This window comes from Canis lupus, chromosome 4, assembly GCF_048164855.1.
Source record: "Canis lupus baileyi chromosome 4, mCanLup2.hap1, whole genome shotgun sequence".
NCBI classification, from domain to species: domain Eukaryota; kingdom Metazoa; phylum Chordata; class Mammalia; order Carnivora; family Canidae; genus Canis; species Canis lupus.
This window is the reverse complement of record NC_132841.1, coordinates 61,134,562-61,162,055: the sequence shown is the minus strand read 5'-3', so window position 1 is coordinate 61,162,055 and position 27,494 is coordinate 61,134,562. Positions and strand designations below refer to the sequence as shown.

Below are 27,494 nucleotides of genomic sequence, written 5' to 3'. Positions count from 1 at the left end.
GTTTTAAGTGTCTTACAGATGCAGTCACTTATTCAACAAGTATTTATTGAGTATTACTCTGTGCCAGGCATTGTACAGTGTGACAGGAACAAGACAGGCAAGGTTCTTTGGAGCTTACATTTTATCGGTGGAGTGAACTTCAGTCATTTGTCAGAGAGGTGTACTGCCAAGCAGAGAAAACATTTTTTACATAAATATAAACGCTCAAATAACCAAACTGTAACATGTATCTAGCATTTCAAGAATGTATCTTGCTACATCTAATGAGAAAGACCACTCAAAGAATGAAGAGTGCTCACCAGTCCTATAGGTTTCTGAAGTTCATCTTCACTTGCTTTGTCTTCATACATTTGCAAAATTGGGAAAGTAGGCTATTTTTAAAATGATTATTATGACTTACTTTGATTATTTTTAGGATGATTTATGTGACTTTTTCAAATAGTGAAAGTCCTAAAGGGGGATGCCATATGATCTTCTATTTTGATCTGCTTTTAGAAACGTATATATTCCATTAACATGAGTGATAAAGAAGGCTACATAGAACCAAAGCATCTCTGTGAGCCCAGATCCCTAGAAATATTACTTGAAGTGAGAGCCTTTCTTGGCAAAAAGTAACTGTTAGGCCTGTGCTTTCTGTTTTAGGACCCAGTGGTCTTCAGCGTGTAGTAAAACCAACTCCAATTACTGTTCATGATTCAGAGAGTGATGATGAGGAAGACAGTCTAGAGCTCCAAGAAGTCTGGATTCCTAAGAATGGTGCTCGACGTTACTCTGAGCGTGAAGAAAAATCCGGAGAGTCAGTGCAGTCCAGGGAATTGTCAGGTGAGAGATAATATTTTGCTGGGACCAGTTGGTGGGAGTCATTGTGAGAACTGATGGACACATGTGACCTTTATATACTGTGTCCCTACCACAATCTGTGGTGCAGTTAACATATCCTTATGGAATGTGACAGGAGGCGAGAAGGGCCATAGCCCAAGGGAGAGGAGAATTTGGGTGGCGCTCTCAAGGGCAAGTGTAGCACAACAGAAATATTATGGAATCGGGGCTCAGGGAAGAGAAGACGTGAGGATTGTGACTTCCACAGTGGAGGCTTTAGGACCCTGTGGCATCAGGGAATGAAGGATTAGCTAGAGGCCTGGGCTTCACATGGGGGGTGACTCCTAAGGCGTCCAGAGCAATGAGAAAACAACCACCCGGCCAGCTGATAATCTGTCCAGTTGTGCTTAGTGAATGTTGGTGGCTGATTTGGTGCTTGAGGGGGTCCTGCAGTGTCTTCTTACAATCCCAGCCTCCTCTTCCATCTAGTCAGCAGCCTTCTACCATTTGCCTCACCAAGAAGCTTTCATTCTCATAACCTTCAGGTCATTCATCTTCCTTGTCTTTCCCTCCCTGCTGTTTCTCAGAACTACACGCATACCACTTTGGGCAAAGGGTGAGGTTTTTAAAAATTGTCCACTAATTTCCCTTGGGTACTCTACTCCTTAATATGTCTGAATATTCAGTATACCCTTAACACTGGCCCTGAAATACATAATCACTTCTGTGTGGAAAGCTTAGTTCTTTAGACTTGGAATCACTTACTAACCAATGACTGATTACTCTATTCTTATTTTATTTCTTTTAAGAAATTCTGGTATCTTCACACTGGTTGAAAGGAGCTTTTATGGAAACTAAAATTTAGGAAAAGGAATGTGACCAGCTGACTAATAACCTAATGTTTCCGAGAAAGTTCAGATTCTGAATTTAGAAACTAGATCTTCTGTCAGCCAGACAAAATCTTATTTAAGTATTCCTTTATCTATTCATTGAGCCTTACTGTGCCCCAGGTACTGTGTTAGGTGAGGTGAGGGGTACAGACATGAATAAGTCATGATCCCTCTCTCTAAGGAACCTCCAATCTGGTTGAAGAGTCAGGTCAGAAATCTAGTATAATGATACTACAGGGCATATCCTACAGGGGCTTTGGGGTGGGGGCGTGCAGAAGAGATTGAACAGATGCACGAGGCCGAAGAATTGGTGAGAACAAAGGCCCAGCAGTAGAATGGCAAGGGTATGTTCAGAGAAAAGTTTGGGCTAGCGTGTAGTATGTATATCAGATGGGCCACGAACAGAAAGCTAGTTTGGAACTAGATCGTAGTGGGCCATGGAGGCTGAGCTGAGGAGAGTAAACCAGGTAGGCACTAGAGACCATAGAGAATTGTTAAGCAGCTGAGTGATACTGTCATCATTATACGTTAGGAAAATTAGTGTACATTGTTTCCTGTTCCAAATTTACTCTTGCCTTTTGTCCAGAATTTGTACTGAAATCTTTTCTTTTCCTCGGGCCATTCTTCTTTTTCTATAAGCAGTAAGTGGAAAAGGCAAGACTCCACTTCGAAAGAGGTACAACTCCCATCAGATGGGCCAGTCGAAGCAGTTTCCCCTCGAGGAAAGCAGCTGTGAGAAAGGCTGTCAGGTCACCAGTGAGCAGATCAAAGCCGATATGAAAGCAGCTAGGGATATTCCTGAAAAGAAAAAAAACAAGGATGTTTATCCCAGCTGCAGCAGCGCCACCGCCAGCACAGTGGGAACCTCCAGCTCACACAGCACTGCTTCTCAAAGCCCCGACTTTGTAAGGACGGTGAACAGCGGCGGCTCTTCCGAGCCTAGCCCTTCAGAAGTGGATGTGTCCAGGCAGTGTGTCTGCTCCCCCGGTGGGTCAGAGGACTCTGAGGCCATGGAGGAGGGAGATGCAGAGAGTTCTGTCTGCCCCAGATGCTGCTGTCACAGGCCCCAAGAATCCCAAAGGAGAACTAGCAGGTGTTCTGATGAGGAACGTCCTTCAACCAGCCGAGCCTGTGTTGTGAATGGCCCGGATGGTACGAGATCCGCCTTTTCCTTTAGGACTCTGCCACAAGGGGGGTCTTCAGGCCCAGCACATGATGAGAGGACTAATGGGAGTGGCTCTGGGGCTACAGGTGAGGACAGGAGGGGGAGCTTCCAGCCTGAGAGCTATGACGTGCAGTCTAATGAAGACTACCCTCGGAGGCCCCTAACGAGGGCCAGGAGCAGACTCTCCCATGTACCGCTGGTATCTGAGTCAGGTATGACAATGCTGCCAGGATTTAGCAACCGCAGGGTAGGCCTTGACAGGGGCATGAGATCGTTCCATGAGTTTTCTTATATAAAGCCAGTTTGGCAAATTGAATTCTATGTTGGGGTTCTGTGATCATACAAAGTTTGAACTAATGTTCAGCAGGGGTGGGGAGAAGACATGTAAAAGATCTTGTAAAATATCCAACCCAGGAAAAGTCAAACCGTTAAGCCTCTACGAGAAATATAACTGTGTATGTTGACCCTAATACAATACTCATTCTGATGTCTAAGTCGCAATGTAACTCTGCTCCCATCCCATTACTTAGGGAGGTTGTAACTCTTAGGGAAGCTTTAAACCTTAGCCAGAAGGTAAAGACCTGAGGTTGCTGGGGGCTGGGGAACATATCGTATAGGGTATACCCCTCCGTCTGCCTGTGCAGTAGTTAGTAATTCTTTCTGAAATCTAGTTTTGCTTCCGGATAGGTTTGCCAGGAGATAAAGCAGGTAAGTAGGTAGTTTAGCTGAGAATTATTTTTGAAGATACACCCAAAACATAGATATGTATATAATTTCATTGATAACATGATTTATGTCAAGGCTTTGGATTGGGTGGGGTAAGCACATTTCTCAAGCATGGTTCTGTTTTTATTTCTGACCTGGTTTTTCAGTTATATCTCCTCCTTTTATTAAGTCATGAATAGCTATCAATGAATAATAATATATTTTCATTTTCTCCAGGTCTCCCTTAATTTGAAAATCTTAAAATCAGCTCCAGAATATAGAGTTAATGTTTTCTTTATATACTAAATAGAGCTGATCAAATCACATGGAACTAAACTAACAAAAATAAGCTTTCAGGAGATAAATTTGAGACCTTATTTACATGCTAATCATAGTAGCATTAACTAACAATAAAATGAGTTTTATTTAAATATTTCCTTATGCTTTGCAAACACTAGTGCTGCCATATGACGAAAAATACATTTCCCAGCTTGAATTTTAAATGTTTTATCATCTCTTTTTTTAAGATGCATAAAGAATTCACCATTTTAACCATTTTGAAGTGTACATTTCATTGACATTAAGTGCATTCATTGAGTTTTTAATTTGGTTTTCAATTTATGGCCTTATATAGTGTTAAAACCCTGTTAGAAGCTAACATAGTTATTTTGTGAATTCTTATTTTGAGAATAAATACTTGTAAGTATTGTGCAAACATTACCACCATCCATCTGAACATTTTCATCCTCCCAAGCAGAAGATCTCTGTGCCCATTACATAGAAACTCCTTGTGATGATGCCTTTTGTTGCATGGTTTTTCATGTTTGTCAAGTTGGATCTACTTGTTTACCTTTATGATTTCTCTGTTTTCTGCTGTGGAAGACCTTCCTTAAGTATGGTTCAGATAATTGTTCTCATCTTCCCATTCTTTTATTCATTTGCCTATCTGAGCTCTTTATTTTAATCTGTGGGAATGAACTTCATTTTTTTTTTTATTCCAAATTGTCATTGTCACTGAGTTGTTTCAGTGCTAGTTATTGGCTTCCATTCTCATGTCATTATTTTGAAATGCTTTTTTATCATATATGTTAGATAAACTTAGTTTTGTCTCTGAGCATTCTGTTCTGTTCCAGTGTTCTATCCTCTTTCTTTATTCTTCAAAATTTCCTCAGCTAGTCATGCATTTCTTATTTATTTTTATAGTCATTTTTTTTAAAACAATTTTGTCAAGCTCCAAAAACAAATCTCGGTGTTTTTTCGGACTTCCATTACATTAACGCACTAAAAAGATAATTGTCATTTTTGTAGCATGGAGTCTTCCTATTTAGGGATTGTTTTGTCTCTGATTTTGTCTTTTGTTTCTTCTCTTTTGTAAATGTTTCAGTTGTTACAGTTTTTGCAGGGGGTGGGGGTTGTTTTGGTTTTGTTTTTTATATAAATATATCGTATTAGCCATACAGGGCTTTGACATATTTGTTGTCTCATGTTCTGCTCTCGTCTTTACCATTTCTTTCTGAATTGTTTCAGGACTAGAACCTTGCTTAGGTGAAATAATTATCTAGAAATAAAAAATAACTCATTTCTACTTTTTTAGGTAAATTATATCTGTTATCTTGTGATTTTTTTCAAGTTGAGAAGATTTCTAATGTGTATGTAGCTAATTGTACAGTAGATAAATTATTACCTCATATTTTTTCAACAGTACAAGTTTTACTTTCAGAAACAAGTTTCCTGGAGAAATGTCAAAGTGCTGATTTTAGTTTCTGGATCTCTTTTGGAAAGAAGAAATTATTTGAGTGGCCTTCAACTTGCTATTTTCGATCTAGCATGTTTTTTATATCTATTGGCCATTCTGCTCTTCAAAGTTTTACGGAGAAAAATCAGTAAAGGAAGAAACTTGATTGAGTGTTAATGGAGTTTTAAAAAATCAGCAAACAAAATGAGTTTTTAATTTGGTTTTCAGTTTATGGCCTTATGTAGTGTTAAAACCCTGTTAGAAGCTGACATAGTTATTTTATGAATTCTTATTTTGGGAATAAATACTTGTAAGTTGTTTGTATCCTCATTGTATACTTTATAAAATAAATATGACAAAAACAACTAACTGGATTGTCAAAGAATAGCATTTAAGATTAATATGATATGGTTCTCATAAATACTAACCTCTTTCCCTGATACCCCAAGACCGAATTGGTTTGTTTTCTGTGTTTCTGTAGCATCTTCTATGCCAATGTTAACTATACTGTGTTGTAATTCTGTGTTTTGCTGTCTGTCTTTCCAATAGACTGAGCTCCATGAGGGCAGGGACAGTGTCTGGTTGTTTGCCATTTAATTCCCAGCTTCTAGCACAATGTGTTACATGATGTGGGGCTCAGTGAATAATTGTGAACTTAATAAGTGGTAGGAACCAACATATGAGGTATGTTGATGCTGGTAGATGTATGAAATCATCACTAAAAATTGTCCCTAAACAAAGAGGGAGGCATGAGAAAAAAATAAGATTAATTTTTTTTTCTTTTACATTGGGAGGCCTTTGTTTTTAATGCTTATAAAGTGTGACACAGATTTATAACTTCTCATAGAAAATATGAACTGCCAATCTGGGCACTCTGGAGAGCAGGAAATTTAACTTTTTGAACCCCATGTTCTGATTAGTTAAGGAAGAGAACATTCCAGGAAGGTGAAAAGTTTGGAAATCAGATCATAAAAAGAGAATGCTAACAGAAGATTCTGATTTCAACACTGTCATAAAGGAATGGAAACAGACCTGGTTTTTGTTTGTTTTCATTTTTCGAGTACTGGGAGACAAATCAGTTCCTATTATTGGTCATAACAGGTGTGTGAATTTTATCTGTCATGTAAAATGTGCTGCCTTTAGCAGACTCCTTGTCAATAAAGATAAATAGATTTTGCATGAAGTCCCTTCAGGAATACTATGGAAGAAGGCCTTCTGTGGGTTGGCTAGATCACTAGTTCTCATCTTTTCCAGAACCCCAGGATTTTGTTTGAGTTCAGGGTCCTCAGAGGATGTTCGGTGGGCAGAACTATTAGGCTCTCTTTTATAGCTTTCAACCAGAGCAGCTGCTTTCAGTTGGTTTGCATAGTGAGGTTTCACAAAGGTTTCAAGTGGTAGAGAATGTTCCAGTGTCTTAAAAACAAAACAAAACAAAACAAACAAACAAACAAAAAACACTTGAATTAGATCCCTAGATTTCCAATCTAACCCAAGCCTTTGGGAATTTGCAATATCTGCGCCTTGTTTTCCCTATCTTTCTTTCTAATCTTCGACCTTTGAAGTTACAGAATTACCAGGTAGGATGTCTATAATATACTAGTGGTATCCAAAAGCAGTGTGGTGAGATTTAATTCATTAAGATCAGCCTTACTGCATTTAATAAATGCTCTCCTACAGAATGTTTGTCAAAAAATGAGGACAGTGATTTCTCAGTGTTTTGTCTTAGAATGTATATGTGCTTGTTAAAGTTTTAGAGATGAATTTAGACCTTGCATTTAAATAAAATCAACATAATATTTGCTTTTATAATTACACTGTCATGTTTTAGAACAACACTAGTAAATGTGTTAGGGTCTTGCTAACCAGGATCTGACAGATAAAAGACTACAGGTTTTCATAGTGATTGGTGCCAGATTGCCTGGTCTTGCCTCCTGATTCCTCCACTTAGGCTGTGGCAAGCCCTTGTACTGTCCTATGTCACTGTTTCCTTATTTGTAAAACAGAGAGTAATCTCAGAGGTCTGTTTTAAGGATTAAATTAGTTAATGCAAGTAAAATCCGTAGAAAAGTGCCTGACACACAGTAAGCGCTCGTAAATACTTGCTACTATTGTTATTCCATTTATGTATCTAATGCACTCGTTCAGTGAATATTGAGTGCCAATTTGTTCAGTAAATGTTCATTTTAGATGCTAGTGGCTGACATTGACACAAAGGTTTGAAAGTGTTGTCTTCAAGAAACCTTTAAGTGGAGAAACAAGTATACAGGGATTTACAGAACCACTTAGAGGGCTTGGGGGCCGAGGTGATTTGTTAGAGGAGGGGATATTTGAGCTCAGGAATGGGTAGAATGAAGTCAGGAAAGGATGTTCTGGGCAGAAGGAGCTAGAATGATTTTGACTTCAAATGCTCTGGCAGTGGCAGATGACTAGGACACAGTATGGAATAAAATTGAGAATAAGTATCAGGCCTTGAAACATATTTACTAAGCAGTAGTTAGTAATTTAAAGTTGTTCAACAGGAAAATGGTGAGTTTAATCCACCAACAGTATTTAGGATGGGTTGGTAACTGGAGATAGAAGTTGTTAGATTGTTGATAATGGCAAGGTATGAGAAGGGAAATCCTATTTGATGTCGATTGGTTTGAGATAATGCAGAGTGATCTTGTTTTGGAATAGTCATATGGAAATAGAGGTTATGTTCTATTGGGTTATTATCCAATGATATTCTGTTGGGAACCAAGTCATAGATTTGAGAGTTGCCTTGAGAGAGTTCATACAATATGCAGTTGTATTCTCTTGAAGGAAAAAGCTAAAAGCTAAAGTTTGGATTTTCCTCTTGCCTTTTTCTAGAGGTTGCCAAAACAAAGCCACGTCATGCCATGAAACGGAAGAGGACAGCAGACAAATCCACCAGTACCAGTGATCCTGTGATTGAGGATGACCATGTGCAGGTGAAGAAAAAAGCCACCAGTTAGCTTTCAGTTTCAGCCAAGTTCCTGAATAATGACTAAAGTTTCCATCTTTTTATATATATATATATATTTTTTTTTTTTGCCCTAAAAGAAGAAATTGATAACAGCTGCTTCTTAACTTGTGCCAGTGAAAACATTTAAGGTTTAAAAAAAAAAGTCTGCCGAAAGATACATCTTTTAAAATTTTTTTCCTTGTAGGTCCTTGTATTAAAATCCAAAAATCTTGTTGGAGTCACTATGACCAACTGTGGAATCACAGATCTCGTGTTAAAGGACTGTCCCAAGATGATGTTCATCCACGGTATGTATTTAGGCCTCTGTCACACAAAAGCATCACGAATGAGCTTAAAGAATTAAGGACTCATACATACTACAATAACATTTCTTTATTTTTTCAAAGGAATCCTTATGTTGGATTATTTCTAATTCTGTCCCCGTTCTGTAGTTGTCAGGCAGTTGCTCCCTATTTGTTGTGAAGGAGCAAGTGCAGAGACTTCATCTTTTAAAACAACCTCTCTTCTGCTTTCCTCTAAATGGTAATTGCTCCTTAATCTACAGAGTAGATAAACAACATGTATGGGCTTTGGAGCCAAGTAAATGTCTGCTTGAATTCTGTCTCTACCATTTGCCAAGCTATATGATGTTGGTAGTGTTTTGTGTCCCTGTTGTCATGGAGTGGTAACTGCGCCTTATGTGCTTATTGGCTCTAAATTTGAAGGACATTGTCAGTCATAACCTCAGTTCCTGGCACATTATCCTCAGTCCAGACTCCCACTTTTCCCCTTAGTCCCATTGTCCTGTGTTGCCAATCCCATAAGCCCCTGCCATCTCTACTGATGCCTTTAATGCGTGTCCTTCCAGTCTGTTTCTACTTATATATATATTTACCTCTGAACAAATAGGAGTAGGGTATTATTTTGTGTGAGCTTTTTTAAAATTTCAGGTGTTTGATATGTCCATTTCTCCATTTTCAGTCAAAATCACATTTTGGTACCTATCCATGTAGAATTATGAAGATATGACATGTTTTTTGCTTTGGACAAGTTACATATTCTCTGGGTTCATCTTTTTTCAGTTTGTAAAGTGTGCATAATTATGCTTACCCTATAAACATCTGTGAAGATTTAAATACAATGATACATGTGTGTATGTGTGTGTGTATATATATGTACACTTAAACATAGGTCTTACCTCTAAGTAAAAGCTTGCCTAATATTTTGTATTGTATGAGTACTGCAGTATTCGGGGCTTTCTTTTCTTTGCACTTCTGTGCTACTTACTAGTTGTTTTTGATTGTTTTCTGTGTTACTATTAGTGAGCAAAACAAGGAAATCCTTACCAATTTGTCGTATATTAGGAGAATCCCAGAAAGAAGAGCTAAACTAATATATAAACACTACCTCTCTCCAGAATTCTAGAAAACTCTAGACCCTATGTTCACCCATAAGAGGTGATACTTTACTCCATTCCAGTCAATGAGGTCTTAAAATACCTACTTAAATGAACATCTCCTTTTGGTGTTTCCTCCTAAAACAGAATCAGGGCCCTTCAGAAGCTCAGAGGTCATAACAGCAGGGGAGCCCAGCCTGGCTTAAGGCAGCACTCTCATCACTCTCCTCTGTGAGGTTTGAGTATCTGCCTCACAATCTTTGAGCTGCTTTGACTTCTCATTCTTTTCTTCATTCATCTCTTAGAGAATCTGATTGGTTTTCACTTCTGCACTTAACTCAGAGGATTCATTCTCTCCATATCTTCTCTATACCTAGTGATAGATCACGTGGCCTCAGGCCCTGCCTTTTGTTTGCTCTTAAACCAAATTGTTTACCTCAGCTTATCATGGGATCAGGGATCCTAGATAAGCAGTTCTGTCCCTAGACACCCACCAAACAGAGTTAATGGTGGGCGAGATGGCTAGTTGAGGTCTGAACTGACCTTAACCTTGTCTGGTTTTACAGGGCAGAGCCATTGAACCTCTATCATTATCTGATCCTCTCTCTTTTCCTCCTTTCCTGTCACCTACCCTGCTTCCCCTTCCTCCTGCCAGGTCACAGAAGAAGAAAATGAGTCAGAAAGGCAGAGACTTGATTAGCCCTCCAACATCAAGTTAGTTACAGGGCTCGACTGCTCAGGAAGGTGATGACATTGTGTCAAGGATGTTATAGAAGATGTCTTTCTGAAATGTTAAAGAGATGAAGCATATCAGCTCTGTGGTTTTATCATATCTTCCATCTTATTCTCTCTTGAGTTGGATGAGGTTGAAATCTATAGTTAAAAATTGGATCAGAGGGAACTTTGAGGTTAATAGAAAAGGAAAGGGAGATTTTTCTGAAGTTAGAGTACTCTTACAGTTAAATGCATTTATTATATAGCAACTATTTTTCTTTATATATAACTTGATATTTGCATGTTTGGCAGGAGCATATTTAATCATGTTTCAGGCCAGCATTTTCAATAGAACTCCTCTACAGTGTTGGAAATGCTCTGTATCTGCACTGCTTAATACAGTAACCACCTGTGACTATTAAACACTTGAACTGTGGCTGATAACTGAGAAACTAAATTGTTAATATTAATACATTATAGTTAATAGAAATTTAAAAAGCTCAGGTGGCTAGTGGCTACCACACTGGATTATACAGCCTTAGACTAAAGTATCCAAATACTTTGGGTCTCTTAAGGTTTTGCTTTTAAACTTACAATAGAAATTAAAATCAACTCTGCTCATTTCCTGTGGGTGAATGTATGATAATATATGTAAATTATTCTAGGTTTATTTGAACATTACCCATAAAATTGTATAATGTGATAGTTACCATCATTCATTCTTTTAAATAAATATTTTTAAAACGGTTGCTATGTTTAGGCAAGTTACTCTCTGGAATATGGACTCCTTTCCAGTAAAATCTTAGGTAGGAAAAAGTTCTTTGACATCCCTTCAACGTGATAGTGACCACCTTCTTTTGAACAGGACAGAATGACTTTTTTTTTTTTTTTTTAATATTTTCTTAGAAAGCATGCACATGAGCATGGGCAGGAGGGACAGGGGAAGAGAAAGAGAAAATCCCAAGCAGACTCCACACTGGGTGGAGAGCCTCATGTGGGGCTCAGTCTCCTGACCCTGAGATCATGACCAGAGCTAAAGCCAAGAATCAGACACTTAACTGCCTGAGCCATGCAGGCGCCCCATGACATTTTCAAATCATTTTGATAACTGTTAGCTGTACTTTATGACAATACTTAATGTTAAGAGATGTTCATGTCTGTAGTATTCTCCTCCAAAGATGATTCAAGATGGTCTATACACTGCTGTATTATTTTGTATAGAATATTTGTAGAGCTTACGATTGTTTTAATTTTATAGCTACCAGGTGCAGGGTACTGAAACATTTAAAAGTAGAAAATGCACCAATTGTAAATCGATTTGACTACGCACAGTGCAAGAAACTGAATATGGATCAAGTCCTAGATCAGATACTAAGGATGCCTCCTGAGAGAAACCGCATCATATATCTACGCCCAATGCAGCAGGTAACGAGCTCTCTCTGCTCCTTTCTGAGGAATATTGCAGTTAATTTTTTTTTTTTTTAATCTTCTTTCTTTTTGGACTTGGAATTTATTCATTTGCTCAACCTGTAGTAATCTTTAGATTCTACACAGTTCTTTTAACCAAGCTGGACTATCTTGCCAGTCTTCTTCCTTAATGCTTCTCTGCTTGATTTTTGTGGGTTTTTAGCAAGCTATATGATGCAGGTAATTGTTACTCAAGTTATTTTACTTATTAAAAGTTGCCTGTGGTCAAGAGCACAGACTCTGGTTTCAGGCTGCCTGATTTCAAATTCTCATTCACTGACCGAGAGCAGATTTTTTTTGTCTTATAGAAATAAAAAATCATATGTAAAATTAGAATAAAAACCTACACTTATCATGATAGTTAAATTAATATATGTGAAGTACCAGAACAATTGCTGGTGTGTAGTAAGCAGTCCTTTGGTAGCTGCTATTATTATCATTACTGAGAAGAAACTTTTTATCATACATACATAAAAAGATGAATATTGGCTAAAGGTGTTAACGGTTATCATTTCACAATCTGTATAAATCAGATTATTCATGTTGTATGTGTTAAACTTACACAGTGATGTATGTCAGTTACTTTTCAGTAAAATGGGAGCAAGACGGGGCAGAAGGGGAAGGAGCAAATATGTAAGACTCTGTGCTTGGTGCCAAAATAAAGTTTAAAGGAAATAGTAAATGATCATTGCAGTCAGTGTGTAAGCCTGGCCCCAAAAGATTCATTTCAACAAACAAATCATTAGTTGTCTATAATTTTCTGGAGTTGAAGAATACATACATAGGGCATCATCCTTCTCTTGAGGAGCTTGCCATTCCAGTAGGAGGTGGACACGTATGCCGCTAAGATGGCAAGGCAGGATCGCCTAAGTAGAGATGGGGAAGAGGGGACCATGAGAAGAAGGCAAGTGAACAAAGGCTACAAGGGAGCAAGAGAATGCGTTCTGTCTCTAGGATTGGCTGTAGGCCAGTTTGAATCGAGCATAGAGAATGCTACACATTCGCAGCTCTGTAATGCAGCCAGTACTTAAACCTATAAAGGACATACTCAGGAGTGGATCCCTGGGGTCAGTTACCTGCATCAGGATTCCCTGCTTTTTTAGTGGGTGTTTATGTAGCAATGACATGTGAATCAGTGAGCTTGCTAGACAGAAGAATTATACAAGACCCAATCCTGGCCTGGCAAGCTATGTTCGGAACTGGATGTGACTATTTGATTTTCAGATATGCCAAAGATTTTAAAATTGAGGTCCTAAAGAAAGATTGTTCATATTCTAAGGATATAAATTTCCAAGATAATCTCTTCCTTGGTCCAAAGCCCTGTCTATGATGTCTTCTCCAGGTGGACACACTGACTCTGGAGCAGAAGCTATTTAGCGGCCCCTACCCCTATCACATCTGTATTATCCATGAATTCAGTAACCCTCCCAATGTCCGGAACAAGGTGCGCATCCGCAGTTGGATGGATACTATAGCAAACATCAATCAGTAAGTAATCCATGGCCCCTGAGGCTCTTCTCCATCATTTCCCATAGCAAGGGGTCCTAGAAACAAATCCTAGTTATTCTTATCATATTTGAAATGATTCCGCCTGAGCTTGTCAGGCACTGAAACATTTGACATATAACATGTAAAGACTGAGGGGAATGAGTACTTAAAACTAAAGAGCATTGTATACATTTGTAACTTTATTACTAAACTTCGAGAAAAACTGCAGGAACTGACCGTACATGTACATTTGACTCCATTCCATTCCTTTTGCCCCAGTGCATGGAAAAGATAGGAAATTTAAAGACCTTACTACTGTTAATGTTTTTACATCATCAGAAAGTTGGGCTTTTTTATACATCAGTTATATAAATGTTTTATTTAGCATCTTAAACACAAGACATTTGATTAGAGAGTGGCTTTCTTTCTTTCCTCGATAGGATTTTGAAGATAGTGAGGAAAGTAATTGAAACCTGACTAGATATGTATCCTCCAGCTTTTTCTACTTCTGTTGGCTCTTTAATATTCTGAGATGTTCACTAGACTCTGGGCCTGATACAGCTTCGATGCATCCTTTCTACCCCACACCCCAATATTATTTTCAGTTTTGTAATTTTTATTTAATTTTTCTTATTGCCTCCAGAGAACTCATTAAGTATGAATTCTTCCCTGAAGCCACGCGAAGTGAAGATGATTTAAAGAAATACCCCAAGTACCCCTGGGGTAGAGAAATCTATACTTTAGAAGGTGAGCATTTACCAGTGTTTGGGCAGTTACATAGTTGCTCACTAACTAGATGGAGAGAAGGCCATAGGGAGGGTAGGAACGGGAGCCTCCAGTTCTTGGGGTAATGGCTGTTTTGAGTATCTGCAGGTAGCAGCAACCACATAAATATTGCTCTCCCTCTTCAAATCTTTACCATGCCCAAATAATCAGAAGCAGTGTTGAAACACAAAAAGTAGAAGAAAATTGAAACCTGCTACAGTTTAGGAGTTGAAATGACTTTAGGGCACCTGTCTCAGCCTCTTTATTTTATTTAGAGAGAAGGAGAAACTGAGGCATACTAAAATCAAAGGGTGACCGAGATCACATGACCTAATAGCGGCAGAGTTACAATTAGAGTCCACCTCTCCTGGTCCAGTGCTTTTTTCTACCTGTGATGGATAAAAGCACATTTTACATCCTGCTTACAAAATACTAGTGTTTGGCCCTGTTCTTGACTTTCACACCAGCAGCACTGTTAATGTGTCTTCTTATTTTAGGGGTTGTGGATGGAGCGCCATATTCCATGATCTCTGACTTCCCTTGGTTGAGATCATTGCGGGCTGCAGAACCCAACAGCTTCGCCAGATATGATTTTGAAGATGATGAAGAAAGTAATTATGGCCTGACTTGATTCATATTCTTTAGTTTGAGTATATCTTACTGTGTTTGATACTTCATATTTTGTTTGGGTTAAAGGCAGTGTAGCCTTTAAATTGCTTCCCATATAAATGTGGGGAGGGATATTTTTAATTTTTCATATTTTATTTAAATTCAGTTAGTTAACATATAGTATATCATTAGTTTCAGTGGTAGAGTTCAGTGATTCATCAGTTGCATGTAACACACAATGCTCATCACATCACGTGCCCTCCTTAATGCTCATCATACAGTTACCCCATGCCCCCACCACCCTCCCTCTAGCGACCCTCAGCTTGTTTCCTGTGGTTAAGAGTCTTACAGTTTATCTCCCTGTCTAATTTCATCTTATTTTATTGTTCTTTCCCTTCCCCTATCGTCCTCTGCTTTGTTTCTTAAATTCCACATATGAGGGTCGCCTGGGTGGCTCAGTGGTTGAGCATCTGCCTTTGACTCAGGGAGCAGTCCCAGGATTGAGTCCTGCATCAGGCTCCCTGCATGGAGCCGGCTTCTCCCTCTCTCTCTCTCCCTCCCTCCCTCCCTCCCTCTCTCTCTCTCTCTCTCTCTGTCATGAATAAATAAAATCTTTAAAAAAAAATTTCACATATGACTGAAATCATATGGTAATTGTCTTTCTCTGATTGACTTATTCACTTAGCATAATACCCTCTAGTTCCATCATGTAGTTGCGGATGGTAGTATTTCATTTTTTTGATGACTGAGTAGTACTCCGTTTGTGTGTGTGTGTGTGTGTGTGTGTGTGTGTGTGTGTATACACACACACACACACACACACACACCGTATCTTCTTTATCCATTCATCTACCTCTCCCAAATTAGAGCTACCCTATGACCCAGCAGTTGCACTACTAGGTATTTATCCAAAAGATACAAACAGTGATCTGAAGGGGTACCTGCACCCCACTGTTTGTAGCAGCAGTGTCCACAATAGCCAAATTATGAAAAGAGCCCAGATGCCGATATAAATATTTTTGTTTTTTATTTTTTTATTATGTGGTTCTCCACCTACAAACAGCAGCTCTCAATTTGTACTATAATCAGTGAACTTACTAGGGATATATAAAGGTTGGTGAGCAGAGGTACTTGAGACAAATTTTTCTACCTAGATGTTTTTATTATCTAAATATTTATAATTTTCTTACCCTTTATTAAGAGTTTGTTAGCTATATTGTTTCAAAATTGTTCCATTTACATTAGTGATTATTCTCCTTATGAACCACTTCTCCTTATGATTCAGGTATAGATTTTGGGGAGAAACTTGAAGATCTTTTGAATATAGTTTTTCCTATATTCAAACACTTCAAAAAATGTTAGCATGCTTGAACATCCATTTGTAGGAAGTTTTTAAAACCTACTTTATGAAGAAATCAATTCGGAGAACTACATGTATATATGACTTACCTGTCTGGTCTGTTGCCATGTTGGGCCTTTACTCCTGTGTGCTAAGGCACCAAACATGGGCAATAGTGTGGTATGTGGAACTTTGGGGGCCCATTCCAGGAGCTATACCTAATTCAGTGGCATTGCATTACAGCAGATAGGCTTTTCTCATGGTCCAGCTTAACCAGTGACCTCCAGATGATTTTGATAATCCTGCATGTTTCTCCTTTACTTTCTCATTTTCAAGGTACCATCTATGCTCCTCGAAGGAAAGGACAGCTGTCTGCAGACATCTGTATGGAAACAATAGGAGAAGAAATCTCCGAGATGCGTCAAATGAAGAAGGGTGTGTTTCAGCGGGTAGTGGCCATTTTCATCCACTACTGTGATGTCAATGGGGAGCCAGTTGAAGATGACTACATTTGACTGATCCCTCCTACTTCCCAGGTATTCTGGCAGAAAGCCCCTGGGGTCGCCCAGCTGCCAGCCAGTGCCACAGGGATTCAGGGCATGCAGTTTGGAGGCCCGGGCACATTTTGGTATATAGGAAATATATAAGGAACGTTGAAGTTGTATACAAAGATTTGTACATAGAGGAAATATACAGAGACAATTCCCGAGTACCATCTTTATATCATATGTTTATACAATTTAATTTAAGAATTCATTTTAATGAAGGCAGATAATTGGAAAGAGTTCATTTTGTTTGTTTTTCCTGACTTAGTTCACAAAGTGTCACTTTTTGGCTGAGCCCCCATTTACTATATTCTTAATAATCATTGTCATCCCCTTAAATCTGTGCCTTTTTCTTCTCGAGCAAAGCTGTTTGAGTAAATCTGTTGAAGAGTCTTTGTGTCTTGTGTGCTTTTTTTGTGTTCTTATTAAAACCAACTAAACCCTATAGGAGGCAGCTTTATGTTTGTGTACAAAATGATGGTTCTTTTTCTCTTGGTATTATAGTGGCCATATTTCTTAAAATCAAATAAAAAGGTTCATGAGTTTAAAAAAATGAGTTTGAGAGGGGAAAATGGAAGTTTCCAAAGCATTTCTAGTTATTTATTTCCACGTTCAATTGTGTATATGCTTTATCTTGAATATAAAAATAAAAGTTTATTTAAAAACTTTTTTCTTGCCTTGGACCTGAATCCCTGTTTTTAAAGAAAAATAGCAAATACTGCACAGAAAAGGAACGTATAGAGTTGTGTCTAAGTAAGATTCCAGTGTAATCCAGTTTCTCATCTCTTTTTTTTTCTTTCTAAAATCCTGTAGCTGCAAGGTGTTCAACTCGTAGAGCTCTTATGTGACAGATCATGGGGGAGAGCAGAATTTCCCAAAACACCTGGCCACCAGGGAATGGCCTTTCTCCTTTCTCAAGAGACAAATCACCCTAATGTGGCAGTGATCGGTGCCACATAGGGCCAGGGGTCACGAGCACAAAAGGCTTTTAGAGCAACATGTGCATTTGAGGGCTAGCTTGTCCACTTGATAGTTGAGTGACCTTGACGAATTGCTTGAACTGAAGGTCTGTGGGAAAATTTGTCAACCCTTTCCAAATGGTCTCTCTGAGGTGTAGAGACTGCCTGCTCCAACCTTTTCATTTACAGGGGATTAACTGAAGCTCAGAAAGGGAAAATTTCTCACTTAGAGTCAAGAACCGGACAAGGCCAGGAAGGACAGGCCTTCAAGTGCCTGACTCCCACTGGGCTGCCTCCGTATTGTTCACAGACATGCAAGGGCACCTGCAAGTATTCCTAACACTAAAATCATGTGAATGGTCGTATCTTCCATCAAAGTTCTCTCTTTTTCAAGACAAAATTATTTCTGTCACATTGGGAAGAAGGTCAGGAACCACATTCGGTCATCTTTTTATTCCCTTATTTTTAATTCCACCAGTCTTCCTTTTTAACTAAGTGTGTTGTACTCTCCAGGTTAGAAAAGGCAGGAAACATGAGATCCCTGGGTGGCTCAGTGGTTAAGCACCTGCCTTGGGCCCAGGGCGTGATCCTGGAGTCCCAGGATCAAGTCCCACATCAGGTTCCCTGCGTGGAGCCTGCTTCTGTCTCTGCCTCTCTCTGCCTATGTGTCTATCATAAATAAATAAAATCTCAAAAAAAAAAAAAGAAAAAAAAGAAAAAGAAAAACTTAAAAAGGGCAGGAAACAAATTCAAAACAAACTATATTTAAGTAAAAGCAGGAAACAAATTCTAAAACATTCTAGATCTTTCGAAATAATACAACCCTCTCCCCCCAACCCTTAGACTCCATGTAAACCTGTTTTTTCAGTGTAACCGGAATAACCCAATCATCTAACCAATGCTTAGATGGGCCGCTAGAGGCCGCTGCTTTCTAACGTGTTGGTTTCTTTCGGGCTCCTCCAACCCACTGCTAGAACAAGTACAGCAGGAAGTGCTAGAATCATTGCAAAGACCTCCAGACTGGAGCAGCTAAAAACAAAACAGCAAACTTGGAAGAAGACTACTACAGTAGGCATCTGGTCAGTGTCTGTGGGACGGGTGGCTGCAGTGATGGCCCGACAGCAGGGGCCGGCACACTTCCTGTATGGGGCCAGACAGTAATGAGCTGAAGCTCCACCGTGGTGATTACTCAGCTGTTGGAGTGTGAACGCAGCCACAGAAGATACATCAACAAACGGGCAGGACAATAAAACTTTATTTATGGACACAAATTTGAATTTGGTGTAACTTTCACATGTCACAGAATATCTTTTAATTTGTTTTCCAACCACTTTAAAAAGTAAAAAAACGTTCTTACAGACTGGAGGACACGGCCCCCACATGGTAGGTAGTTTGCTTGCCCTCACCTGTCATAGAGAATCGAGTTGTCCTGTTCTGTCCATGCCATTACATGTCATCCACTTGTGGTGCAGCGTCTGGCACGTTTTTAAAAGGCCTTCACTGTTTGACAGACAGATGATTAAATTATCTCAGTGGTAGAGATAATGGTGTCTCTTGGGGTCCTGTCAGCCGTGAGCCCAATCTGTAAAGCACAGCTGACACATAGCTCTTACAGGCACCTCACCATGGGAATCGGGACCTAGATTCAGATTCTGACTTCCTCAAATGACTTCCAGCTGACCTGGAGGTGGTCACAGCCTTTACCCTGGAGGCTCCATTTCGTCATCTATAAATGGTAACAATGAACAATAGGCCCACCCCATAGGGCAGTTGTGAAAGTGCCATGAGAGCCTTCATAAACGGGAAAAGGGCACAAGTGGACTGCTCCCACTATTATTCCCTTAATTATGAAGGGGTTTTTACTAATCTTTTCATAACCTCCTGTCCTTTGACCATATTCCAGGATGGTAGGAAGCAGAACTAGTAAGGCCATTAAGAGGAAATAATGATACCACGTAAGCAGGTTTTAAAGTGTTTCCCAGGGCACCGGAGTGGCACAGTTAAGTGTCCAGTTCTGGATTTTGGCTCAGGTTGAGATCTCAGGGTTGTGAGATCGAGCCCCATGTCAGGCTCCACACTCAGCGCAGAGCCTTCTTAGAATTCCCTCTGCCTCGCCCCGCCCCGCCCCCAACGTGTGCACTCTTTCAAATAAATCTTTTTTGAAAATGTTTTACCAAGTGCTCTGCGCATACCCTCATACTAGAAAGTGTCTGATCGTTCTGCCCCCTGTTTTACTATTGGGGAAATTAAGGTATAGCAGGTTAAGGATCTGGTCAAAGGGACGTCTCCAGGAGCAGTGAAAGCACGATGATGTCAGTCTTCCCCTGAAGCCTGTGCTACTCGGGCAGGGGGTCTCAGGCCCTGGAGGGAGGCCGGCTGGGGCCCATGAAGGGCCAGGCCTTCCTTGTCCACGGGGAAGCTGCCTCTGACACTTGAGCCCCTGCCAGCTGACCTTCCTATGGTTAGCACAGGACAGGAAAACACGCTGCTGATTTTCTGAGGCAGGCTTCACATGCCCCACTCGGCCACAGGATACCAGCCAGACCCTAAAAGAGACAACACCGCACACTGGACGGCATCTGTTGTAGGGCATGGACACACAACAACTGAAAAGAATGACGAAGAATCACGTCTTACAAAATGACATGTATGGAGTACCGTTGGAAAAGGCAAATTGCAAATCACAATACACAGCATTATATATAAGAACAGAACAAGATCATCTAGTTTTATATGTACATTTATACATATGTAGAAACACAGGACACATTCTGGGGTTACATAAGCCAGCTAAAGCACAGATACTTCTTGAGGGGAGTGGGATGAAGCTGTAGTCAAGGGGGGTTTTGCTCTATAGTTAGAACTCTTTTTCATAGGAGTGGACTGCATTAATACGTTATCTGTGCAACCCATCACTTAAGTTGTCTAAAAATACGTAACTTGTATATTTAGAAATGAGAGGAAGAGGAAAGGACTGTTAGAAAGGAGTGACCTGAAGTGTTTCAGCTCTGATTCCTGTGTCCTTGGGCAAATCACCTTCCCTGACAAAGTCAGTTTCTTTTTCTATAATATGCTCTCCGTAATCCCTCCCTGCAGGTTGCTGTGAGAGGCTCAGGGACCTCCCTGGGAAAATACAAACTGTAAAGTGTCCGAGGTGATAAGCTCCTGGGACAGAGGAGCATATCCAGATAGTATTCCATGTTCCCACTAGGAAATGCAGCAAAGTCAAGTTGCCTTCCGCCGGAGCCACTCCTCATCCGCACACCCCAGGGAGGGCCTGAGATACAGACCATGCTCCCTGGGGCTCACACACCTGTCTCAGGCTGTGCTGCTGGTTACTCGGTGGCCCAGCAGCTGAATACTGGAAAGAGTCGGTGCGGGAGGGCCTTTCCTCCCACCCAATCGTGTACTGAATTCTTCTTTTGTTTAAAGACCGAAAGTCAGGCTCAGAGAGTGGAAGGGAGGTCAAGACACAGTAGAGCAAGTGCAGGGAGGGCTGCACACTGGAATAGGCAGGCCCTGTCTTCCTCTCCAGGCCCCAGGCTGAGGCGGGAGGAACTGCCTAGGCAACAGGAGGGCAGGGGCCTCCTCCGCTTGCTCACTCCTCACTCCCAGCATCGTGCCCTACATGTGCAAGTGGAGGAAGCTCATCCGTTAAGGACTGTGTGCCCATGGTGAGGACTGCGGGCTTGACAACCACACCGCCTGCGCCGTCTGCACTCCAAATGCACCCTTCCCAGCCCGGGGCCTGGGGCCTGGGTTCCTGGGGCCTGGGGCCTCGGCCTGGGTGCCTGGGTGTCTAGGCTAGTCGCCAGACCTCTAGGCTGAGGTCTGCTCTGCTACAGAGTGGGAGAAATCTGGGTACTTACGGTGTAAGGATTTTATGAGGATTAAATGAGAGAATCTACGTAAAGCACTCATCACAGTGCCTAGCAGAAAGGAGCTCCTTAAATGGTAGCTTCTCTTATTATTGCTACATTACTATTATTATTATTATCATTATTATTATTATTATTAAGATATGTTCTGGAGTGAGCTAAAAAAAGGAAAGGAAGGGAAAGGAGAAACAATGTGAATCAAATATAATAGTAATTAAACTATCACCTGTTACACTTTCCTTCTCTCTGTGGTGCCAAAGGGTATCAAATTCCACTAGGGATTAATCACATTCCTTCAGAAAGTTTGAGAGATCTCCCCTGGTGACCTCTCTTGCAGCCCTACCTAGCTTCAGGAGCCCCACATGGGACAGGGCCCAGGGCCCCCCAGCTTCCAGCCCTCATTCAGCTCCCTTTTAAATACACGAGCACTGGGCTTACATTAGAACTTAAAAACCTTGTTTTGTTTTCATTTATCTCTATGGCTGCTTTCTATTTATGGCAAGTAATACTGATTTTCTATTCTGGGATTGATAAAACATTTCTTTCTAAAATAAGTAAGTGAAAACCTGAATTACTTACATGAACATATTAATCGCGGTACAGGCAGGGCACATATTTTATGGGGAAAATCCTCACAGTTGCCCTTGGCTGCACAGCAATTCAACCCCTGTTGAATGTGAGGGGTTCAACACATTGTTGAAGTGTTCCAACAATCCTCCTGTCCCAGAGAGTTTCTCCATTTTGTGGGCGCGATGAGCCAGGCCAGAGCTGGTTAAGGTCCCAAGCAGCACGTCACCCCACCAGGCCTTCGAAGCCATCCCTGATCTGTTTAAGTTTAAGCCAAACATTCGGCCTCAGTTCTCTAGACTGAATGGGAAAGAGACTGCAGATTCTAGCCAGGAAAGGTAAATGCATTAGTCTCCCCACCGCCACCCCCCCCCCCCCCCCCAGACCAACTGTTACAGGGAAGGACGTTGACCAGAGAAGAGCAGAAATGACAGCAAGACAAAAGCCACGCCGGGCTCTCCCTGGAGGGAAATAACACCACCAAAGAGAAAAACGGGCAGACAGCACAGCACCAAGGAAACAGTACTTTGTTCTTGCTTGAAGATGATATTGAAGGCAGTTCAATTATAGCCGCCCCCAGCCCCTCCCGGGACCCCCTCCCCCGGCCTCCCCAAGCCCACCCTCCACGTCCAGGCGGACAGCAATCTGCCCCAGGGCAGAGCGAGTGAGCAGCATGATGTGAGAGGTGAAATCCAGGAAGAACGAGTTCGTCTACAAACACATACTCGGGGGGCAGTAGAAGTTCGTTTCGATCTCTTTCACTCGCCAGCTGCGGACCATGAGCAGGACGGGGAGTTCGGGGCCTCCCCCTGGACAGTCCTGTGAGCTGGAGGTTCTCATTGAGAAGAAGCACAGGTGAAGCCCCTGGATCCCAGGCATGGGGTAGTCTGGTTGCAGCGCCTGTCACCCCGGCGACTGTCCAGGCACATGTGGCCAGAAGAAATATGCTGCCTCCCAGAAAGCATCTCTTCTTGACACTTCAAGCTCCCTGGAAGAGGGTGGTCTTCTCAGGGAAGACAGCCCAGTAAGTCTCCTCCTTCCTTGGACAAGCTCCACGTCTCCTTCTCAGTCTTCCATACACCTGCTCTATTACCTGGACTCTCGGAAGCCAGGCTTCTTGGTAATGCCAGGCCAGCAGCTGTCTAGACAGAGCACCTCTCACCCTGTCCTGTGGCTGTTGGGCGCATCACCCACATCATCCCAGCCCTGGTCCAAAGAGACAGCAAAGTTTGCTTATGAGACCTTCTCTGCAAAGGACACCGTCTTTTTGACAATGGTAAGGGCTTCTATTTTCTCAATCGCTGTTGTTTCACTGGACCAGGGTGCTCGTGACCTCTGCAGACACCAATCAGGCCCACAGAAGTGTGTCCCGAGAGTCCAGCAGCTAATGGTAAGGTCTCATTTTCCCACGCATGCTGTAATCTGTGGATCCCTGTTGAACGGTATCGGCGAATATGGTAGGCCTGCCACTGAGAAATAATATTTCACACTAGCTTACTAAGCTCCTGGGAAAAGAAGCATCTCACAGGGAACAAATCCTACTGGATGGATGCACGTGTGTGTGCATATATGCATTCCACAGGAGATAATGTCGACTTTGGGGACATCAAAGCTTACCAGCTGCCTCAAAGCTCTAAACCTATTGCTTCCTCATGATGATCTGGTTCTCATGATCTCTTAGTCTTTCCCTAAGAAGTTCTTTGTGCTTTGAGATCAGAGACCTCATCCAGACGGCATGGGAAGAACTCCAGACCCCACATTCACTCAGCTCTGCCTTTCCCATGAGAAAGTGTAGGAAGAAACTGCAAACATGAGGAGGCTGGTTAATCCTCTCTGGGAGGCTCCCATAAGTGGGGTGACCAGCCAGCCTACTTTGCCTGGGACTGAGGGGTTTCCTGGGATGTGCGACTTGCAGTGCAAAAATCAAGGTGTCTGATCGTCCTTCCCACCATTTTTGGGGATGGAGAGAAAGGGGAGATCCTGTGGGTTCTGCTTTAAAATAGGTGATAAGGAGGCAATTGTGGCTTCTGGGATCACTTAGGAAGGAAATTGGGGTCAACAGACCAAGCACAAGGGCAGGGGGACCTGGTGAGGCTAGAAACTTTGGGCACATCTTTATTTTGTAACCTCCCCTGCCCCCCACCAGCACTACCTGCCCACCCACATTGCCTGTTCCCTGGGCTGGGTCCCTACAGGCCAGCAATCCATCCTCAGGATAGAATTTTTATCATCAGTCAAAAGAAAGATAACCGGGAAAAAATGTGCCCTCAAAAATTTTAACCACGGGGGATAATTCACCCCAAGATAAAATGATTCGCTGGTAGCTTTGACATCAGGGGAGCATCTCCTAAGGAGCTTGGAAGAAGTGAGATGCTGAAAAAAATGGAGAAAAATGGAACCCCAGCAGCTTCACAGGCAGGGGGGGGCAGTGAATTTCCCCAAGGAAGGAAGTTGGTTTGTGATTATGTCTTAGCCCCGACGAGCCAAGTGCCCGGCCCAAGACCAAGCACTGGCTCAGCACAGGGCCCTGGAATCCCCTAAAAGGTGTCTTATTGGAGCAACTTCATTTCCTCGCCAAATCTGAGTTGCAAGATCATCCTTAATCAGCATCCTCAGTAAAGGTACAGTTCCTTTTTCCATTGTCATGGAAGGAAAATGAATCAAGATTCATTCCACATGACCTCAAAGTGAGTATGCCAGTGAGACAAATGTCATCCTTAAACACACACACAATTTAGACTAACAGTAAAGATGCCTTTGGGTAATGGATCCAAAATTTAAAAAAAAAAAAAAAATGAGCAGTTTTCAGATCTATCCGCAAGAAAAAGGAAAAGAGAAATGTTCATAACTACCACCCAGAAAATATTGATGTTTCACTTGTCAGCTCTTTCATGCTTCTGGACAGACATCTTGGCATTGATATCAACTTGACTTCATTACAAGAGCCTTGATTAATTCACACACCAAAGTATGTCCAGAAGATGGCCACAGTGGAGAGGAAACTGGAGCTGTTCAAAGACTTAAAAGGGTGGGTGGACAGCAGATCAGTGTCTTCCAACATCTAAGGGCTCTCAAGGGGAACAGGGAGCTAACTGCATGGCTCCCAATGGAAGATGGAGCAGAAACACGACTTCGTTCCAACAAAGGGAAAAACTTTCTTATAATTAAAGCTTCCCTACAATAGAAGGAACTGCATTGGGAGGTAGTGAGCTCCTATCCCTGGAGGTGTGCAAGCAGAGACGCCCAACGTCCAAGGATATTATGGAAGATGCTACTCCAGCATTCGATGGGAGGCTGGATCTGAGGACGCCTGAAGTCCCTTCTCAACTCTGAGATCTTCCACACTCTGGCCTTGGGTCCTGTCCAGCACTGTGCCCCATGTCCCGTACCTGGGCCCTTGTCCCCACTGCCTCATGACTCGCTGGTGGTGATGAGGGTCAGGAGAGATGCCAGGGTAGCCTGTTCATGCAGACATGAATGGGAATGAATGGCTTAATCATGAGCCACGTTCTCAATCAGAAGCATGATTCCAAGGATTCTGGGTCATTGTGTATGGGCAGTTTCTCAAGTTCCTGGTGATGTCCACTGTGCAGAACTGTGTACCTAGGGAGGAAGGAAAGAAAGCATGAGAATTCAACGGACATCCTTCGAATGTACCAAAGAGAGTATTCCCATCACTGTTGGCTTCCTTCCTATGACATGCTTCTGAGAGCATGGTGAGGTGGGGCTGGGTGTGGGGGTACATTGAGAGGGAAGACCAAAGAACTCCATCCAAATTGCTCATTTTAAAAGTAGGGAAACTGAAGACCTGGAGGAAATGACAGGCCCAGAATTATACAAAGAGTTAGTGGCAGAGTTTGGACTAGAACCTAGATTTCTTCTTTTCTCCCAGCAAAGCCTAAGGCTCTTACATTCATCAAAATGTGAATGTACTCTACTCCACTACCTCAAGCAGTACCTGAATATGTGAATTCCCTCTCCTAGGGAGGGTTCTGGATTCAGTAATATCAAAGTGCTGAGATGAGTAAAGCTCTCAGAGTCTGAACGACACTATAACCATATTTGTTTCTCTCATTCCTTTTGGTGACATTTGGAAGAGTAAATCAATTAGATGAATCAAGCAGCAAGTTGATTCTAAGCATCACTGTGAAATTTACTACTTGACAAGTGTTTATTATTTGCGGTATCACACGGTTGCACTCCTATGTTAATTGCCTTTGAATCAATCTCGATTGCAAGTGGATCTTATCATCAGTAACCCGGATTCCAGCACCTGGCTGTTATTCTTATGAAATTTCTACAGAGTTTAGGAGCACTACCACCACTCGCTTCCCTGGGGCCAATGTCAAGCCCATTCAGTAGAACAAATAAACCCATGCCAGTTATTTGGCATCACATGCTGATGACCAAGTTTCTCATGAATTACATTAATGCTTTGCCCGGAATTATAATAAATTGCTGACTTTTATTGATTGATTGGTATTTACCAGGTACCGTACTAAACCCTTTACATGTGTTACCTTATTTAATCTTCACAACAAAAGATAGTATTATATTCATTTTGCCATTGAGCAAAATGACCAGAGCTTCAGGGACTTGCCCAAGGGAATAAAGGAAATTCGTGAAGATGAAGTCAATCAAACTCTACCTATCTGCTGCCAATACCCATGGTCACACACAACTCCAGGGCCAGGTATGAACTTAGAATAGTGGGTCTCAACAGGGACAATTTGGAGACACTTTTGGTTGTCATGGCAGGGACATGCAGTGGGTAGAGACCAAGGGTGTTGCTAAACACTGTGTAATACACAGTACACTGTCCCCCACACAGAGAGTTCCTGGCCCCAAATGTCAATAATGCCAAAATTGAGAAACCCTGACCTAGAATAAAAAGTCTTCTTTGCTGGATAAAAGCAGGTGTTAGCTGAGGAACAGAGACAAGGTGAAGGGCATGAGTCTGAGCTCTTAGAGAACTGTCCACTGCAGCTGCTGCTGGGCTCGAGGCCAGTGGAGGGGAGAGGACTTGCAAAACCACAAGTACCTGCCAGATAAGCCTTGAGAAGAATAAAGTGGAAATGGCTACAGAAAGGAGGATTATATATTTTTAATGAGAGTGACCAAGGAAGGTGTCTGGGGGAGATGACTAAAGACCTTAGGGAAGTTAGTGCTCCAGCTACTGAGTCACTGATGCTCAGCCTCAAACCTACTCTTCTATACTTGGCTTTGGAAGGATGCTGTAGACTATCAGCTTTGGATGCTGGCTGCAGTCAGGCTTCTCCAACAGGGGTTACTGCAGGAGGGCAGGAGCCCAGAAGAAGGGAAAGGGCCTTGCTCCTCCTGCGGGCATCATCTTAGTGAGGCTTCTGCAGCCCCACAGAGGCAAGAGCCTTCCTGCAGCAGCAGCCCAGTCCACTTTCCAACTCTTGCATAACCAGCTTCACAGTAGCCCCTCGGAGACATCAGCTCCAGCTGGCCAGCGCCTCCTCTT

The 27,494-nt window shown here is 41.8% G+C and overlaps 2 protein-coding genes across 14 annotated transcripts in view; one reads left to right on the top strand and one right to left on the bottom strand.

The window, feature by feature from the left end:
* The window catches only part of FBXO38 (F-box protein 38), a 56,186-nt gene extending 39,191 nt beyond the window's left edge, over positions 1–16,995 (top strand). For 7 of the 12 annotated variants that reach the window (XM_072824604.1, XM_072824597.1, XM_072824599.1 and 4 more), the window contains 9 exons: positions 643–822; positions 2,349–3,086; positions 8,165–8,265; positions 8,485–8,587; positions 11,648–11,814; positions 13,199–13,344; positions 13,988–14,091; positions 14,607–14,720; positions 16,394–16,995. In XM_072824604.1, the coding sequence (XP_072680705.1) occupies positions 643–822; positions 2,349–3,086; positions 8,165–8,265; positions 8,485–8,587; positions 11,648–11,814; positions 13,199–13,344; positions 13,988–14,091; positions 14,607–14,720; positions 16,394–16,572 (1,832 nt within the window). In that variant the 3' untranslated portion in view covers positions 16,573–16,995. The remainder of the gene's footprint in view (positions 1–642; positions 823–2,348; positions 3,087–8,164; positions 8,266–8,484; positions 8,588–11,647; positions 11,815–13,198; positions 13,345–13,987; positions 14,092–14,606; positions 14,721–16,393) is intronic. The other 5 variants (XM_072824605.1, XM_072824602.1, XM_072824607.1 and 2 more) reach the window with 4 other exon arrangements.
* Positions 16,996–18,793: 1,798 nt separating this feature from the next.
* The window catches only part of HTR4 (5-hydroxytryptamine receptor 4), a 173,400-nt gene continuing 164,699 nt past the window's right edge, over positions 18,794–27,494 (bottom strand). For both annotated transcript variants that reach the window (XM_072824594.1, XM_072824596.1), the window contains one exon: positions 18,794–25,609. In XM_072824594.1, coding sequence (XP_072680695.1) covers positions 25,522–25,609 — 88 coding nt within the window. In that variant the 3' untranslated portion in view covers positions 18,794–25,521. The remainder of the gene's footprint in view (positions 25,610–27,494) is intronic.